At 57.0% G+C, this 18,834-nt stretch overlaps 1 protein-coding gene across 31 annotated transcripts in view; it reads right to left on the reverse strand.

Moving 5' to 3' along the window:
- The window catches only part of PXN (paxillin), a 55,206-nt gene that overhangs the window by 2,607 nt on the left and 33,765 nt on the right, over positions 1-18,834 (reverse strand). For 2 of the 31 annotated variants that reach the window (XM_009426377.5, XM_063785073.1), the window contains exons 2-14: positions 11,087-11,313; positions 10,654-10,769; positions 9,799-9,935; positions 9,485-9,686; positions 8,559-8,694; positions 6,142-7,026; positions 3,774-4,049; positions 3,206-3,514; positions 2,493-2,594; positions 2,034-2,204; positions 1,756-1,929; positions 1,088-1,169; positions 794-942 (exon numbers count right to left, since the gene is read on the reverse strand). In XM_009426377.5, coding sequence (XP_009424652.1) covers positions 794-942; positions 1,088-1,169; positions 1,756-1,929; positions 2,034-2,204; positions 2,493-2,594; positions 3,206-3,514; positions 3,774-4,049; positions 6,142-7,026; positions 8,559-8,694; positions 9,485-9,686; positions 9,799-9,935; positions 10,654-10,769; positions 11,087-11,313 — 2,966 coding nt within the window. Of the gene's footprint in view, positions 1-793; positions 943-1,087; positions 1,170-1,755; positions 1,930-2,033; positions 2,205-2,492; positions 2,595-3,205; positions 3,515-3,773; positions 4,050-6,141; positions 7,027-8,558; positions 8,695-9,484; positions 9,687-9,798; positions 9,936-10,653; positions 10,770-11,086; positions 11,314-11,578; positions 11,664-12,842; positions 13,004-13,086; positions 14,052-15,256; positions 15,435-18,834 lie in introns of those variants that run through there. The other 29 variants (XM_509424.8, XM_063785092.1, XM_054663664.2 and 26 more) reach the window with 28 other exon arrangements.

Consider the following 18,834-nt stretch of genomic DNA (forward strand, 5'->3'; position numbering starts at 1 on the left):
CATTGGAGATTCACATCACATAGAGGTAGAAAAGGCTCTGAGAGGGGCCGGGTGAGGTGGCTCACACTTGTAATCCCAGCACTTTGGGAGGCCAAGGGAGGCGGATCACCTGAGGTCAGGAGTTCAAGACCAGCCTGGCCAACATGGTGAAACCCCGTCTCTACTGAAAATACAAAAAATTAGCCAGGCATGGGGGCGTGTGCCTGTAATCTCAGCTACTTGGGAGGCTGAGGCGGGAGAATCACTGGAACTCAGCAGGCAGAGGTTGCAGTCAGCCAAGATCGTGCCACTGCACACCAGTCTGGGCAACAGAGTGAGACTCCGTCTCAAAAAAAAAAAAAAAGAAAAGAAAAGGCTCTGAGAAGTCCTGCAGGGAACAGTGTTTCCCAAACTCATTTGGTCAGAGAGCCCTTGTTGAATCATTAATAACCCCTGTGGGGCCCCCAGAATGCAGTGGTTTTGGAAACCACTGCCCATTTCTGTTGAGTCTGCTAAATACTTGCATTATCTCATTTAGTTCTCACACACTCTCCTCCCGAATAGGAATGGCCCAGGGCCGCTGCACAGGGCTGGACTGGGGGACATGTCCACCTTGCTCCTGGTTTGTCCCAGCCTCAGTACAAACCCTGGCCCAGGACCTACTGGACTGGAGGAAGGAGATCCCCTGCCTGCTCCCCCAATTAATAACCCCAAATGAGGCCTCTGAGTTGGATCCAGACAGCACAATGAGGAAGACCCCTCTCTCCCCACTGCCTGCTCCTCGCCCCTCCAGATGTGGTCAGGGGCTCCTTACCCGGCACACAAAGCACTCAGGATGCCACAGCGTGTTGAGGGCTGAGATATAGTTCTCCAGGATGGCCCGGGCGCAGCCGCCACACTTGGGTGCGAACATGTCGAAGTAGTCCTTGCGGCAGTAGGCCTTGCCATCCTTCTCGTGGAACCCTGGGGAGCGGGGGTTTTGGAGGCACAGTTCATTCCGGCTTCCAGAAGTGGAGCCACTCTGACTCCAACCTCAGCAGCGTCTCCCACCCCCACCTCCCCAGCCCTCCTAAGAGGCGGTGGGTCAGTCCGCCGGTCCAGCCCCTACCTTCGGGACCAAAGAAGGCTCCACACTGCGCACAGAAGAAGTGTTCAGGGTGCCACGTCCGGTCAAGGGCTGTCACCACTTTCTGTGAAAGCAAAATGTGGGATCAAGGCTGAGCTCTGGGCAGATCTCACAACTGAGACGCCCAGCAAGGCCGTCCTTCCACCCGCAGCTCATAGCCATAGACAGAGCAAAACACTCCCAAGATGGGGGTCTCTCCTAATTGTGCTGTGAATGCCTCTAAGAATTCAGAGTTACTCAGGATGGGACAAGCCAGACACATACCCTCTCCTCTAATCCTCACCCCAAGTAGAGGGCACAAGTTCTACTATGACTCCCATTTTATAAGTGAAGAAACATAGGCTCAGAGAGGCCAGGCATTTCCTAAGTTCACAGAGCGGGAGAGTGAGGCCGCTGGCATCCAACTCCATTTATCTCCTCAGGGCTCCTGAGTCCTGGGAGTCTCCACAGAAAGGAATGGAGATGGGAGGTGAAGGGAGGTGGGGCTGCCCGATGCACATCGGCACAGGCTGTGGTTCAGGTGTGGCTGTGAATCCGGCCCCACTGTTCCCTAGCCCTGTGAGCCTCCCACGGCACCCCCTGCATCCTCAGAGGGCTGCGGTGAAGCTGGAATGAGCAGAAGCGGGCGCGGTGCCGGATGAGGAACTCACATCCAGGATGGGGCCGTTGCAGTAGTAGCAGCGCGGGGAGAAGAGGTTGTGGTAGTCCTTTTCACAGTAGGGCTGTCCATCCCGCTCGAAGAAGTTCCGGGATCCGATCTCCTCCTGGCAGTGGGTGCAGACGAAGTGCTCGGGGTGCCACGTCTTCCCCATGGCGGTCACAACCTGAGGAGGAGATGGAATGTGGTCCAGGGCCAAGGCCAGCCCCGGAGCACCCCCACCCCTGCAGGAGTCCACTGGCCACACCCCTGCCCACTCCCCCTCATCACCTGCCCGGCGATGGGCTTCTTGCAGGCCCCGCAGACTCCTTTGGCGACCGTGGCGACCCCCAGCTTGTTCAGGTCAGACTGCAGGCTCCCCAGCATGCTGTCTAGCTGGCTCCCGGGCTTCGGGGGCCCCCCAGGGGGTGAGCTGCTCCCTGTCTTCCCCTGGGCCATGAACTGTGGACACAGGGAGGGGGCTGGTCAGGACTCCTGAGGCTCGGGGTACGGTGTCTGGCAGCACAGGGATGGGGGTACTTTTCTCCCTCCTGGACAGATGAGCTGATGGAGACAAGAAGTACAACCTCCTCCAGGGGCCAGGAGCCCTAAAGTGGGAGTGACGTCAGCAGGACTCCTGGTGGTCGGAGGGGCCCACCGGGGTCGGAAAGGCTGAGGGCACCCAGCAGGCATGGCCAAGCCCAGGGAGAGCACGACACGCAGGACACCCAGCCCAGCCTTGGCACTGACCCCTCCCTCGTCCTGCCCTCCGGGGCTGCTCCGCCCGCCGTCCCGAGGCCAGCCGGCCGCCCAGCACCGCTCCCCATCCGCTCTTTGCTCCAGGCCCTGGATCTTAGATAGGGGAAGAGATGAGGGTAAGAAATCTTTTTTAAAAATTAAGAAAGAATACAAGACCTTGTCACTGGACTAAAAGGGAATCTAGGATGAGATCTGAGGGTTTCTCCCCCACCGGCAGGACCAAAATTGGGGGAAAAAATCTGGAGAAAAAGAGCCCTGAGAGAGAGGCCCAGGGAGAAAGGAAGAAGGACAGGGAGGGGAGTCGACCAAAGGCAGAGGAAATGGCAAGGGGAGGTGGCCGGGCTCAGTGATGAGGCCTCACTGGGCGCTGGGCCTGGGGGCTGGAAGGGAGGAGACGGGTTTCTGGTCTCCCTTCTGGAGTGGCTTCCTTCCTCGATGGGAGCCCGGGGCAGTACCGAGGACCAGTCGAGGAAGGAGCAGACATGGGTGGACCCACAGAAAAGCAAGAGGGCAGCGGACCTTCTGAGTGGGGGAAGACCGGGGTCAAGGTTTACGGCAGGACCGTGGTTACTGTGCTGGGGCTTGTGGAGGGAGGGATGGAGGGTATCTGTGTATGTGTGTGTGCACGTGTGTGTGTGCAGAGTGGGGGATGGCTCAGGCATTAGGACAGGGGACAGAAAGGGAGGGGCTCCTTTAAGGCCTGCCTGCATCGGGGGGAAGAGCGGGTCCTCATCGGTCTGGCAGCCCACGGACCTCATGGTGTGGGGTGCAGGAGTGGGAAGGGCAGGGCCCTGCACCCCCTCATCATGGGGCTCTTCCCCTGCACTCTGGACCCCAGAAGAACCACAGGTATAAGCTGAGGGCCCCAGCGGGGAGGAGGCGAGCAGGCTGGGCAGGGGAGAAGAGCTGCTGGCCGCGGCGTCTGTGCGATGCTGGAGCAAAGGGACAGAAGGAGAAGCCAGGACAGAGATGGTTCTTCTCAGGGGAATGGGAGAGCCAGGAGGGAAGACAACCTGGGGAGAAGAAAGGAGGGAGAGCGATGAGGAAGAAATCGCCAGCTCAGCCCACAGGGGTGGGGGGACCTCCCCAGGCTCCCCCTGGGCCTTCCCACTCTGCACCAAGAGTGGGGCCAGTCTTCCAAGGTCACAGGAGGCAAGAAACCCCCACCCTCTCCCCAGATCTCCCCTCCGGCCAGCACTGGGGCCAGGGAAGAACCTGGACCCCAGGTGCTTGGCTCTGGCCCAGCCCCAGCCATGGGCATCTCCTTGCCACCTTCTCTACGAGCTGCCCCCCGGCCCGCTTCCCACGTGGCTGCACAGTGATGATGACGCCCTCGGTCAGCCAGTCCTGGGCAGAGGGCCCCGCTGCCTCCGCCGGCTCCTCTGCCTCAGGCTGGATGCCCAGCCGCCCCTGCAGCTCCGCGATGAGCTGTTCCTGGGATGGGGTCCTGCTCAAGGTGGCAGGGTCCAGCCGGCGGCGAGGGGAGGGCTCCCGGGACATGGGGTGTGCGTGGCCAGACTCCCGGCTCCTCCTGATCACAGATCGGATCTAGGGGGAGGGGGAGGGGAGGCTGTCACCGTCCCACTCCCAGCTTGCACAACGCTGCTCAGGCCACACTCAGATGCCTCAGGAGAGGGAGCACAAAAGAAAACCACCAAAGAACCAAGCGGAGGTGGGTGGAGGCATGGGGAGGGGGCAGATTGGACCGGTGGAGGTGGGTAGAGGCAAGGGGAGGGGGCAGATCCGACTGGCTCCAGAAGCACAGGCTGCGAGCGAGACCTCTGACCCAGCATTCACCTCTAAGTTGGCCACTGACCTTGGGCAAGACACTTAATTGCCATGGGCCTCAGCTTCCCCTTCCTTAAAATGGAACCACAAGATTTTCTTGGCTTACCGCACAGGGTTTGCACAAGAATTATTCCAGAGGATGTAACTGCATGCCCTTGACAAGGCATACGGCTTTTTCTTTCTTTTTTCTTTTTTTTAATTTATAACAGAAAAAGTCTTTCCTTCCAGGAACTTTTTTTTGGGGGGGACGGAGTCTCGCTCTGTCGCCCAGGCTGGAATGCAGTGGCGCGATCTGGTCTCACTGCAACCTCCGCCTCCTGGGTTCAAGAGATTCTCCTGCCTCAGCCTCCTGAGTAGCTGGGATTAAAGGCATGCACCACCACGCCTGGCTAATTTTTGTTGTTGTTGTTTTTTGTTTTTTTTTTAGTAGAGATGGGGTTTCACCGTGTTGGTTAGGCTGGTCTCAAACTCCTAACCTCGTGTTCTGCCTGCCTCGGCCTCCCAAAGTGCTGGGAATACAGGTGTGAGCCACCGTGCTCAGCTAGCCAGGAACTTTTTTAACTAGTTTTTTTTTTCTTATTTATATTATTATGCTAATATTATATTATGCTATTACACTTGTTGGTAGTGTTTTGGGGGTTTTTGGTTGTTTCGTTTTGTTTTCCAAAGAGGCATAAAGCTTGGGGGATTTTTTTTATTTATTTATTTTTTTGAGACAGTGTCTTGCTCTGTTGCTCAGGCTGAATGCAGTGGTGTGATCACAACTCACTGCAGCCTCAAACTCCTGGGCTAAAGCCATCCTCCTGCTTTAGCCTCCCCAGCAGCTGGGACTATAGGCATGTGCAACCACGCCCAGCTAATCTTTAATTTTTTGTAGAGACAGGGTTTCGCTGTGTTGCCTATGCTGGTCTCAAACTCCTGGGCTCAAGCGATCCTCTTGCCTCAGCCTCCCAAAGTGCTAGGATTATAGGTATAAGCTACTGTGCCAGGGTGAGGCATAAAGTTTTTTGTTGTTGTTGTTTTGTTTTTGTTTTTTGAGACCGAGTTTCGCTCTTGTTGCCCAGGCTGGAGTGCAATGGTGTGATCTTGGCTCACTGCAACCTCTGCGTCCCGGGTTCAAGTGATTCTCCTGCCTCAGCCTCCCGAGTAGCTGGGATTACAGGCATGCGCCACCATGCCCAGCTAATCTTTTTGTATCTTTAGTAGAGATGGGGTTTCTCCATGTTGGTCAGGCTGGCCTCGAACTCCCGACCTCAGGTGATCCGCCCGCCTCGGCCTCCCAAAGTGCTGGGATTACAGGCGTGAGCCACCACACCCGGCCTGGCATAAAGTTTTAATTTAAGCAAAAAGCAAGTAATAAAAGTACTGTCAGCCACGGCCTGTTGAGGGACCACATGCTGTGTTCTAAACACTTTCCAGGAATTATCTCATTTAGGTCTCCGGACAATCTTGATGGAAATTCTCCCCACTTTACAGATGAGAAAACTGAGGCCGAGGGAGGGGGTTGCCCAAGGTCACAGAGGTAGCAAGTGTTAGACATGTGGTTTGTATCTAGGTCTATCTGGTTCCAAAGTCCATGCTTCCAACCATTTCACCACATCAGAATGTCAAGGCCAGCTCATCTGAAAGGAAAAAGCCTTAACAAGGCAAGAGGTGGGTTGACGCTATGAGAAATGCTGGGTCCACAGAGCCCACTGCCAAGTGCTGACTGTCAGGTCCGGCCACAGTGTCTCAGCATTTTCTGCCCAAGCAGACATGCGCAGAGTGGGAGGCTGCATGCAGTTAGCGAGGAGCGGCCCACACTCAGACCCGCCAATGGCCATGCCCAGCAGCCATGCGAGCTGGTGCCTGCCTGGCCAGAGGTGGAAATCCTCTCCGTGGTGCTGGGTGTGCCCATGGCCATGGCACATGGAAGCTCTGGCTGTTCCTTCCCGTCCTGGGTGGCAGCTTCGGTGGTGCCCTCTGGGCTCCTTGGGGTTTCAGGTCCCTGGGTTGGCCTGGCCACACTTCCCCTGTCGGTCATCTTTGCACCTAGCTGCTCCGTGGTAACTGAGGCAGGGGAGCTGCTTCCCAGCCTCCCTGGCTCTGGCCTTGGCCTCTCCTGCTGTAGGCCGTGTTCCTCCGTGAGAGTCCAGGTATCTGGGAAGATGGCCTGCCGGTCCACTGCCACTACAGCTGGCTCTGTTACTTCTTGGAAGCTTCGAGCAGCTCCAGAGGGGGGCATTCTCTCAGGCCTGAATACCTCCGAAGCCCATGGCTGCTCCCATGTGGCAGCCAAGGCCTCCTCTGGGCACGAAGGGCTGGCTGGTGGCCCCTGGGGCTCCCCAGGCTCTTGGAGAGCTGTGCTCCCAGCACAGGGTACAGTGTGGCAGCGGGGAGCCCCAGAGAGCTCACTTGTGATGGTCGGCAGGTGCCTCCAATCTCGACCCTGACTCTCTGTGCCCACTGCCCACAGAGAACCCTCCACAGAGGGAGACCTTGAGTTGAGGGTGTCAGGCATCACCCCAAGACCAGCCAAATCAAGCCAGCTGGGGGCTACAGGAGGTAGAAGGCCTCGTCCACTCTGCTCAGTACAAGGGAACTCCGGAGTGTGGCCCTGGCCTCGAGGGGAGGGTGTAGTGGTGGGTGGCAGAAATACAGATGGCATGGGAGGAGGAGAAGGAGAAAGGGAGCAGTATGAGGACGGAGCAGAGCTGGACAGCCCCGGGGCACTCAGAGCCACAGTGGAGGAGCTGGTCTGGAGAAGAGAGAAATGCAGAGGGGAGAGGGGAGAGAGAGATGAGGGGAGTGAGGACGGCTGCACCCTGCAGGCGGTGGGCTCGGCCTTAGGGCTGACCAAGGTGGCTGCAAAGCTGACGCACAGGACTGACCCTTGAAGGAGACCCAGACCCCAAAAAGGCTTCCCTGGGCTTCACGTGCTTAGCCCTCACCAAACCCAAGCAAGAGAAAGCAGCCACCAAGCCGTGCCTGTGGAGCCACCCAGGGAGGGTATGAGAAAGAAAAGACCATGGTGAGGTGGACAAATGGGGAGCCAGGTGGCTACGGAAGACAGCCCCAGGCACAAATGGAGGGAGAGCCAGCCCCAGGGGGCTGCTGAACCCGCCTCGGACACTGGCCCAACTCGGCCATGTCCCTCCGGACAATCCCAGCTTTCCTACACCCCAAGTCCTCTACGTCTTCCACGTCCTTGCTCCAGGGATCTGACTAAAACCACTGCTGCTTCTCCTGGCATCAGGACACAGGCTGTCTGAGAAAACGGCAGCCTTAAAAGCACCGGGGCACAGCTCCCTCAGGCCAGGCCCTGAATCCAACTTACTTGCTTCTGACCATGGCTGCTCAGAACCACTGGCCTGGAGCTGGAACTATAGCACGCAAGGGTCACAGGGCCAGGCTCAACCCTCCACCCCAGCCACACTCCTATCTCCCACCATGAAACCTCAGCTGAAGGGAGGCTAGGAGACACCATCAGGGCCAAGGGTGCAGGGACCGTTCACTCCCCTCTCATATTCCCTAGGTCATGCCCCAAAGGTCTCCAGCTGACCCACGTGGAAGTGTGAAGTCAGCAGCTGCTGGTGAGTTCTGTCAATATCAATCCCCATGGAAACACTGAATCCTCTAAATTAAACATCTCAGGCCTGGCAGGACTGGGGAGGCCCAGCAGGGGAGGGGAAGGGCAGGTACCTCGTGCAAGCCTGGCCCCATGGTTTCCCACAGACACGCTCGTGGGAACTCAGAAGCCCTGGAGGGCGAGAGGGAAGGATGGGAGAAGAGTAGCAAGGGAGGCTTGTGGATTCAGGATCAGAGGCAGAAAGAAAGAGGATGTGTTGAGGACAGCTAGCGTGGGAGATGGGGCTCCAGGGCAAATGACCTCCCAGGCACAGGCTCCCAAGTCCCACATGGCCCAGCAGAGAATGCCCTCCCCCACCCAGAGCAGCCATCAACACAAGGTTCTTTGTCCCAGCGTCCCAGCCTCCTGATCCCCTCGACCTGAGAGGCTGGGAGCACCCAGGGAGGAAGGAATGTCCCAGCTGAGCACTTTTCCAGCTTGTCTGCCTTCACTGGCTACTGCAGTCCTCAGGCAGGCTGACCCGGCCCTCCCTCCCCATCTCCTGGCATCACAGCAAGGCCAGGGCATGACAGTGTCCCTGGCTCAGGGGCAAGGCACCCAAACACTGAGATGCCAAGATCCAGCTACCCACACTGAGGTAAGGGAGGAGAAGGATGAGGGAGGGGCGGCAGGGCAGGGAAGATAGAGGGTTCACAGGGCACCTTGAAATCCGACAGCGAAGCCATCAGCTCGTCCAGCTCCCTGGTGGCAGAGGAGGCCGAGATGCGTGTCTGCTGTTGGGTGGAGGTGACGCGCTGCGGGCTGCTCATCTCGCCCTGGTTCACAGTGATGGCAGGGCTGCAGGGTGGGCACAGCATCAGTGGGGAGCCCACAGTCAGCCCCACACTTCCCGGGGATCAGATCGACCTCTCACCTCGGACACTGGGGTCTCACCATCCCCAACCCCAGGGAGGTCCACCAGCTCCCTGTCTCTCCTGGGGACCCATCATTGGGTCAGAAGAAAGGGCAGTTCAATGGCACCAGGAAGTGCCAGGAAGACTCCTCTAGCCCCCAGCCCAAGTGAAAGCTGGCCTGCGAAACAAGCCCAAGCGCCCTGTGTTTCCTCCACAACACTGGACATAGAGGTGAGGCTACTGCAGTAACACGACGGCACTGGTAAGAGCTCGCGTGTTGGGCACTCACCATGTGTGCCACGCACTACACACCAGAAACCATTCCAAGCGCTTTACATGGATTACTGGTTCTCACCCTTATTGAGGTAGGTGGTCTTATTCCAGTGATCCCATAAGTTCTTGTCCCATTTTACAGATGGGAAAACTAAGGCTTGAGAGCTGACAGTAACTGTCAGAGCCAAAATGTGAACCCCACTGTGTGGCCCCAAAGCCTATGCTAAGAGCTGCTAAGCTCCAGGCGCCCTCAGCCTGCACAACGTCTGTCCTTTCTGACTGGCAGTGACTGGCTGAAGGCAGGGATGGTGTCCATGTGACTCACCACTATCCCCCCAGTGCCTGGCAAACGGCAGACACGGGAGGGAGTGGGTGATACCAGGGCTAAGGGGATAGACACTGGACCCGGGGCAGGCTGGGCCAGCCCTTCCCCACCTGGGGAGAGCCCAGTGGGTACTCACACGGGGCTGGGCACGGAGCTCTCCAGTTCATCCAAGAGACTCTCCACACTGGGCCGCACGTCCTCCAGGCCCCGGCCCCCATTCCGCTTAGGCTTCTCTTTCGTCAGGGGCCCAGCTTTGCCTCCCAAGGGGCTGTTAGTCTCTGGGACACCATAGAGGGGGCTCAGGGCCCCAGGAAGCGGGGGGCTTGAGTTGGCCTCATCTTGCAGAGAGGAGAGAAAAAGGCTGCTCAGCCCTTGAGCCCTCCTGGGATCTAGAGGTCAGCAGATGGGCCCTGGGCCCTGGTAGACCCTGCCCCAGGGACCCGGTCCTACCTGCAGGGAAGCCTGGTGGGTTATGCTGTACAGCGTTCAGTTCCAGCAGCAGGCGGTCGAGTTCAGAAAGGTTGCTGCCCAGGGACGTGCTCATTACGGTGGGTGAAGGCTCAGCTGATTTCTGCTTGTTGGGGAAGCTTTGAGAGGCAAAGGAAAGAAGATAGTGAGAGATGCTTTCTGGCCTTGTAGTGGCTTGGCAGTTCCCAGATTCCCAAGGAGAACAAGGCAGAGGAGATGCGAAGTCTTCCCCTGCAAGAGGACAGAGGGTAGGGAAGGGATGTGGTAAGAAGAGGGGAGGAGGCCGGGCACAGTGGCTCACGCCTGTAATCCCAGCACTTTGGGAGGCCGAGGCGGGCAGATCATGAGGTCAGGAGATTGAGACCATCCTGGCTAACACTGTGAAACCCCGTCTCTACTAAAAATTAGCCAGGCGTGGTGGCGGGTGCCTGTAGTCCCAGCTACTTGGGAGGCTGAGGCAGGAGAATGGCGTGAACCCAGGAGGCGGAGCTTGCAGTGAGCCGAGATCGCGCGACTGCACTCCAGCCTGGGCGACAGAGTGACAGAGCGAGACCCCGTCTCAAAAAAAAAGAAAAAAAGAAGAGGGGAGGAATGAAGTCTTGCTTTAGTTCCTCAGCTACACGGAGATGCTGTGATAGCCCAGAATGTCCACTGCATGGAGATGGCACTGATGAGGTAGACGGGCCCACCGACAGGCCTTCTGCAGCTTAAACCAGAATAACCCCACAAGGCCCAGTTGCTATGCCTGCTCCCGGGCCTCCGCTGCCTCCCACCCTGGCCAGGTCCCTGAGATTTCTAAGCAGGAGGGAAGGTGCCCTGGGCAGACTGGGGCAGTACCTGTAGACGTGCTCCTCCTCACCCACTCGGGAGCACGGAGAGCCAACACCGTCCTGAGGGTTGGAGACACTGGAAGTTTTGGCACTGGAGCCGTACACAGGTGATGAGGACTGAGGCTGCGAGAAGGAGAATGCTCAGAGGCTACCCCGAGGGGAGAAAAAGGAACAGGGGCCAGGAGCAGCTCCAGTCACCCCCAGGAGGCTCCTGCCCACAGCCAGTCTCACCAGGGAATTTCCACAGTTGGGCCAGGAGACCTGTGATTAACCACTTGGTCACTGCTCCACTCACGTGGTGAGTGGGAAGAGCAGTGTCTGGTTGGGAAGGGTCGACTGCCCCAATTCCATTCCATCCCCTGGCTCCCTAAGCCCCTGCCAGCTAAGTTCCCTCTGTCCCCCAGCCTCCTTGGCCTTCCCAGCCACTGTCCCCGCCTCACCTGCTGGTGGATGAATCGGGAGCCGCTGGGCTGCCACTGGTCTAAGGGGTCAAGGATTGTGCCATTGAGGGCCTCGCTGGACGGGGGTGGGGGGACGGGGGGTGGCACGGCAATCTCCTGGTATGTGTGGTTTCCAGTTGGGTATGAGTAGGGGGTCTCCTCCGACAAGAACACAGGCCGTTTGGAGATGTGGGAGGTGGTAGACTCCAAGTCCGCCAGCAGGGCGTCTGCAAAGAGAAGGCACGGGTAGCAGGTGAGAACCGGGATCCTGGGGACTCTCCCGTGGCAGGGCCCTCCCTGCCTGCACCTCAAGAGTTAATGCCTTCTAGCACCTGCCCCACCCATGGGAGAAATGACCAGCCTTGGGACAGGAAGCCACCAGCCCCGACCAGCCTAACCAAGAGCCGGCTCCCAAAGCTAACTTCTTCTGGCCACCCACGACTGAAAGTGCTCTAGAGGCGGGCTCTGGGGCTGCCCTGTGGGATCTCCTACCTCTGGGAGTCAGGCACCTGGCACTGCGTTCCCTCCTGACAGGGCCGCGCAGCCGCGAGTGAAGTGCCTGTCTGGAACTCTGAATCTGCAGGGCAACGCGGAGAGAATGGGTGGGAGGGGCCCCACGTCACAGGGAGGGGCCCTGGCTGTGCCAGGCCCTCACTTGATTTCTAAGAGCTTAGGCTTTCCCAGCCCCCGACTGGAAGGGGCACTCAGGATGGTCCCTGCCCTCCTAACCAGGTGGAAGCAGAAGCCCAGGCTCCAGGTTCCTCCTGAGGCTCTAGGCTTATGGGGTAAGGTGTGCGGGGAGGTGGGGGCTGGAGTGAGGCTGGTGCAGCGGTCCCCACGCCCTCAGTGAGCAGGGGGCAAGACTGCTCCATTGGCTGTTTCTGCGGAAGTCTGGCAAGCAGCCCGGCCCCAGAGGCTCCAGGCCCCCACTGTTCTGCTTTTAACAGCAGCAAGGGAGCCAAATCAGCCCTCTAGTGTAAGCTTCCATTACCCTGGCACCTGGCAGCCAACAGGGGGGCACTAGGTCTCCCCAGTCTCCAGAAAAGAAGGGTATAGAAGGGCAGGAGTAGGACCTGCTGACCCCCACTTCCTCCGTCCCCTCCTGGGACCCTCAACAGCCCCACGGCTCAGACAGCCTGGCCCTGGATGCCACACCCTCATTCCTGCCCTGTTCACAACTTGCTTGCTCTCAGCTCCCCGGTAACCTGCTGGGTCCAGGGAGCTGACAGCTTGATCCCTAGCCCTCAGGATAATAAACATCTAAAAAGCAATGGCTGCGTTTATTGCCACTTATCAGTAGCAGGCAGACTGCTAGGCATTCTAGCAGCATGTAAGGTCTCCGTTAATCCCCCTAATACCCCCTGTAGCTGGAATTGATTCTCCCCGAAGGGATGAGGAAAGCCGGGCTTGGAGAGGCAGAGGTCAGAGGTGTTTGCTCCGAATAACAAAGCCAGTGAGTGGCACAATTGTCTGACTCCTCAGAAGCCCCAAACCCCAAAAACCTGGCCTGTAAGAGGGCACTATGACGACCAGATGATGCCATACTTAAAGGGTTCAACTTCCTGAATGTTGGAGGCCCAAGCTGTGAGGCCTGCCAGTGTGATCCTTCCTTGTGGCCTTGCTCCCAGTCCCCCAACCTGTGTTCAGAGGAGGGAATAGAGAAGCAAGGCCCTCACCCAGGGCCTCGGTCTATGGGGCCACACCTTGTCCCAGCTGCCTGTCCTGATCTCCTACCCTCAAGGCTGGCCACACCTACCCCACGCTCCTGCCCAGATGGACAGAGGGGATGTCTGTTCCAAGGCCCAGGACCCCGGGTCTGGTCGCCTGACCTCCAAGGAAGTTCAGGTCCTACAGCCCGCCCCGCCCTCCGGGTCCCATGGAGGAGGCCTGGCTTCCTGTCTCTAGCAAACCGGAACTAGAGGGAGTTGGTAGGTATCTAGGTAACGGCAGAAAAGGAACCAGTGTCCAGGCCAATCCCCACGGCCTCTCCAGGGCCACACCTGCTGTCTTGGCTTCACGCAGTGTCCTCATTTCCTCTGGGCCCAATCAGCAATGGGTGGATCCCTCTTTCTCCACCATGGGCAGGGCCAGCTAAGAAACCCCATAGGACTCCCCAGAGCAGGCAACGAATGAGTGCAACCCCAGTAGGGGGCAGGAGCAGCTGCCATCCTTGAAGGCCCACTGGGGCCAGGAGCTTCACCTTTGTTACCTGCCATCCTCACAACGCCACCAGCACAGATGGTATAACTGCGGTTCAGAGGCAGAGTCACATCCCACACTGCCAAGGCTGGATGAAGTGACAATGCTGGACTCTGATCTCAGGTCTCTTGGACTCCAAACACCCAACAGAAGACAAATGGTCAGGCTTCCTTGTCAAACATTTTGAATCAGGGACTCCACCAAACGCCCGCTCCACCACAATGTGATTCTAAGCCTGGGCTTTTGGTTTATGGATTGGATTCAGGTTTACAATGTCAACAGGCTCTTGGGAGCACAGATCCCTAGGCTGGTGAAGTATTGGTGAGAGGATGCAGTCCTGGGGCACAGAGACACAAGATCACTCATTCTGAGGTCGAGCCAGACCTCAGTTCAAGTGCCAGCTCCCCTCTCTACCATCCATGCCACAGGGCAAATCGCTTAGCTTCTCAGGGCCTGTTGTCTCAGTAAGCTCTTGAATAACTCTGACCTCAAAGTACTGGTGTGAGGTTTATAAGGACTAGCAGGTACACTGGAAGCTGCAAACATCAGTTGCAAATATCAGGCTCTCCAGACCCAAGTCACTCTGCAGGAGGAAGCTCCATAGCACATTGGAAGCTACAAACATCAGATCTGATTTGCTCTGTAAAATCCAGAATAAGGTCTTCCTCCAAGGAGAGCAGTGTAGGTAAGATGCAAAGTACTAACTTCTTCTAAGTCTCCTAAGTCTTTTCTGGGTAGAATATGAGCAAACCATGAAAAGGGCAACCTTGAAAAGAAAAGAAAAGTAATAAAGTAACATTCAAATTGTAGCATGTCCCAGCCTGGGCAAAACAGTGAGAGCCTGTCTCTACAAAAAATTTAAAAATTAGCTGGGTGTGGTGGCGCATGCCTATAGTCCCAGCTATTCAGGAGGCTGAGGTGGGAGGATCACTTGAGAACAGGAGTTGGAGATCGGCTTGGGCAACACAGTGAAACCCCATCTCTACAAAAAATTTAAAAATTAGCTGGGTGTGGTGATATGCGCCTGTAGTCCCAATTACTCAGGAGGCTGAGGCAGGAGGATTGCTTGAGCCCAGGAGGTCAAGACTACAGTGAGCTACAATTGCACCACTGCACTCTAGCCGGGGTGACAGAGCAAGACCCTGTCTTAAAAACAAACAAACAAACCATAGAGTGCAGATGTCAGGGAGAAGGCACATCATTATTCAGTTTTCTCCAAAGTTTTGTCTATTTGAGGGACAGAGAAAAACCCCAGCAAGTCCATCCACCAGCCACAGGGTCTCTGGTATGGCTTCCTCCTCTCTCTCCACCCTTCATTCTCACCTACTGATTTGGACAGGGAAGGACTAGGCAAGAGGGGTAAGGGTTGGTGCCTCCAAACCCCCCACAAACTCCTCAAGAAAGAAAACCAGAAATATAGGAGGCAAGCCAACAGTAGACTCCTAGCTTTACTTTGATTTCCAATGGGTGCAAATACCTGAGACTTCCCCATAGGCTGCAGAATGGTTAAGGGTCAGAGTCCCCTTGCAAGCTCAGCAAACGTCCCCCCTGGCTTGAGCAAACAGAGCCGGCAGACACTGCACACAGGAGTCCACTTGAAGGCAGAGCCCCATCCCAGCGGGGTCCCCCAGTGTCCGGCTCCAGCCTTTCCCTCTGCTCTAAATATTCCTGCTACTCATACCCCAAAGAAGGTGTCAGGCTATCCACTCTTCAGAGAAAATGGTACCCACTGAAACCATTCGAGACCAGGAATACACCCTCCCTTCCCACATGCTGGAAGGACAGATTCCAGACACGCTGCTCGGAAGTAGTTGGGAGACCTCATTCAAGCTAAGAAAGGCCTCAAATTTCCTTGGCATTACTCTCTACTAAGTTTCCAGGTCCAGGCCTGGGGCCCTCTAGACCCAAGTCACCCTGAAGGAGGAAGCTCTCTCTCTGGGGCTTCCCAACCACTTTCTGGAGGAAACCCACCCTGAATTCTGCAGGTTTTCTGTCTCTCTGGGCCAGCGGAAGTATGCAACATGAGGAGGTAGGCCAGGCTGTCTCGAGGCTGAGGGCGGGCTAGGTGCAAAGTCCCTAGCGAGCCATGGGCAAAGGCCACGGAGCTATGTCCTGGCTCCGCCCTGGTGAGGAAGGGGTGCAGACTGTCTGCTGCTCCCCACCAGAGGGCACCATTGGCCCGTCAGCTTCTTGCCACTGGGTAACCTCGTGCAATCTTGGAATTTTCTAGCCGGGGAAGACTGGGGAGCCCCTGGCCATGGGCACAGTGGGGAAGTTTCTATCCTTAGAGAACAAGGCTGAGCTGGAGGAACACAGCAAGCTAGTGGGAGGAACACAGGTAGCCTGGTATCACTTGGCACAACCCAAGGGTGACATGCAGGGCTCTGGAGAACCAGAGGGGTGCATGCCCTCGCTTCCAGGGCCCTGTGCAAATGCAGCACCGTGTGCGCCCCTATCTGCACCCCATGGCTGCACCTGGTCGGAGCAACAGCATGGAACAGCTGCAGCTTTGGGTCGGGAGGCCGCCCTGGGGCAGGTGGCTGGGCAGAAACAGTGCACTACGGCCAGGCTGAGAGGAAGAAGCCCTTCCCTGGGCCTCAGCAACTGACTGAGCATAATCCTTACAACCGGTGGGAGCCGCTGGAGGGTTAAGGTACAGACAGACACCCTCAGCCCACTGCTCCGAGGAGGAGGGGACCGGTTCGCCTGCATTCCAGGGCAAGTGCTGCAGCTGCGTCCCTCACATTCCTGTACCCACCTAGGGGCTCCGGGTGGAAGGAAACCTGGGTCCCCTTGTACCTACAATGGGGGGATGTCCCCCAGACTGTGGCTCTGGGGACCCCGGTTGATCCACTGACGCATGGCACTCAATATCAGATTAAAGAGAATCAATTAAAACCTTCCGCCCCCATCCCCGACTGCAGCACAGAAACAAGCCAGGCTTCTTCCTCCTACCTAAGCCCCTGCCACTTCTTAGTGTGTGATAAAGACTATCAAGACCAGAGGCCTGGAGCTGGACAGGTGCCAAGAGAGAGGAGATAAAAGTCCATCTCTCTGAGGGGGTGGGAGGACCCAGAGCGATTCCATTCTCTCCTCCCAGGCTCTGAGGACTTTCAGTGTTACAACTTGTACGGTGAATCCTCAGTCACCTGGGCTCTGCTCAATGGCTGAATTGCTCGGATAGGCTGCTTAACTGCTTTTGTGCCTCAGTTTCCTTGTCTGCCCAATAGGAATTCCACCATTTTACTCACAGGATTGGGACTACATGAGAAAAAGATATAAAGTGCTGACTTAGCACAGTGCCTGGAATACAGCACACAGGAAATGGGAGTTGCTAAATAGATTACAAGTTTCTTCCCAGAGAAGTGTTAAGCCCTAGGAGGGGAATGAAATCACCTCCCCGTCCTATCCAATCCCTGAGGGCAAAGGGTGCTGCCCTCTAGTCCCAGATCAGCAGGAAGCAGGTAAATGTGGGGCATGGAGCCAGCTTTTCCATCCCTTCTTGGAGTTTACAGGCTGCCCTGCCACACCAGCCCCAGCGCCAGGGCCCCGTGGTCCCTGCCCACCTTTGCCATTCTGGACTCCTCCACCAGCAGCCCCAGGCAGAACTAGAAGAGGTATAGTCCTGTGGCCCTCAGGCGGCGCCCCACCTTAGCATGCCTTGCATTCTCGAGGCCTGGCCCAGGAGAGGCCCACGTAAGAACAAGGTATTTTCCAGCCACTTCACCCACCTTCTTCTGCAGGCCAATTTCACTCAGCTTTCATTGCCCCAGGCAGGGAGCGGCCAGTGCAGCTTCCTTAGGAGCTGACAAGCCAAAGGAAGGAGCAGCAAGCACTGCCCTGAAAGCTCCAGCACCAGCAGCAACAGGCTGCCATAGCACAGGGGCCTTCCCCGCAGCCCTGGGCCAGCTGTCCATCCCTGCCATCTGATAGGAAACCCAGACTCCCAGAGAAACAAGTCCCTGTCCTAGGGGGTCTGGGGATGCCCAGCCTCATGGCCTGTCTATCCTGTTGGGTCCAGAACTCTGGACAAGGGAGGTTCCCAACCCCCTGATGACCACCTGGGCAGCCTTGGTAGCTCTGAGTGTCAGAGAAGCTGCGGCCTTCTTACAGTTGCCCACGCTCAGGGATATAAGCAGTGAGCGGGGCTTGGCCCTTCCTAAGGAAGGAGCTATGTAAACAGCAGGACCAGCTCAGGGATGGTCTCATCTCAGCCCCTTTGGTGAGACTCTTCCAGATTAGGAAGGAAAACAGAACGGGAAGGCGGGTCTCCCCGCTCCCCCTGGCTCCAAGTTCCCCTCCCCTCCCCCAGCCCAGAGCACATGAGCAGTTAGAGCAGAGGTAATCTAATCCGCAGCGGGGTGCTTTCACTCGGTGAGTAAGTCCCCAGGAATGGTGAGCTGGGTATATTTATCCTGATAACCGTCCGTCCCCAGTAAGGGCCAATCCACAATTAGGCCAGATCCACTCTGCCCCACCCACCCCCAGCCCAGGGACCTAGGGCCTGGACACTGACTAGGAACTCAGTCTCCTTGAGGGGCCTTCCCTGCCAATTTGGGTTCTTGTCAACTGTCTCCTCTCCAAGAATTAAGCTCCAGAGAGCAGGGGCCTTGTCGGTCTTGTTCGATGCCATATCCCCAGCAGCTAGAATGAATGGCTGAATGACAGAGGGGCTGTGAAGAGGAGGAGGATGGGGAAGCAGCAGTGAGCAGAGCAAACAGCCAGTGCGGAGGAGGGGAGCCAGGATGCCCTGATCCCAGGCCCAGCGGATGAGTGGGGGCCCCTCAGCGGATCTTCTAACCTCTCTGGATGTCTTCTCTATCAAGAAAATGGGCAGAACCCAATTTGTCCCCATTCCTAGCAGCATGCTCTGAGGAGGAGATAATACGATTATGGGTGAGATTTATATAGCACCTTTGAGCTCTTCCGAGTTAGTCTAAATCCAAGATTCTGCTATTATCTGAATCCCAGACAGGAACTGCTCTGCTAAGAGGATGGATGAGAAACGATCAATACCATAGTGTCATTTAAATATTTAATAGCCATGCCTGGAGGTTACAAAGACTCAGCCACCAATTCTCCTCCGCTGACTCATGCCTCACTCAACAGGAACTGCATTTTACCCTTACAGCCCTGAAGGAAGTGTGGGCTGGGGGGTGACACACAGGAAGCCAGGGGAGAAGGCCCGGGAGTCTTCCAGTCAGCCGCCAGGGGAGGAGGGGGTGGTCATTTGGATGAAGTGGTTCTTCCCCAGGCTTCCTACAGGCCTAGCTTAGGAGGGTGGCTTCCTGTATGCTGACGAGCTCTTCCTTGCAGAGGGTGACACAATATGAGTGGGCAGACAGACTGGCTTTATTGGCTGCCTGGCTTGTGCCCAAGGTCACAGGGCACAGGTAACCAGAGACCCGAGAGAATAATGGCTGCAAGGCAACTCCAGCAGTCACCCTGAGCTCCAGGCAGAAGACCAACTGTGCCAGGCCCATCTGCACCAGGCACCCACACAAGGCCCACCCATCGGGCTCCTGGCTGCAGCCACTTCCCCATCAAAT

This window comes from Pan troglodytes, chromosome 10 (assembly GCF_028858775.2).
Source record: "Pan troglodytes isolate AG18354 chromosome 10, NHGRI_mPanTro3-v2.0_pri, whole genome shotgun sequence".
In the NCBI taxonomy this organism is placed as follows: domain Eukaryota; kingdom Metazoa; phylum Chordata; class Mammalia; order Primates; family Hominidae; genus Pan; species Pan troglodytes.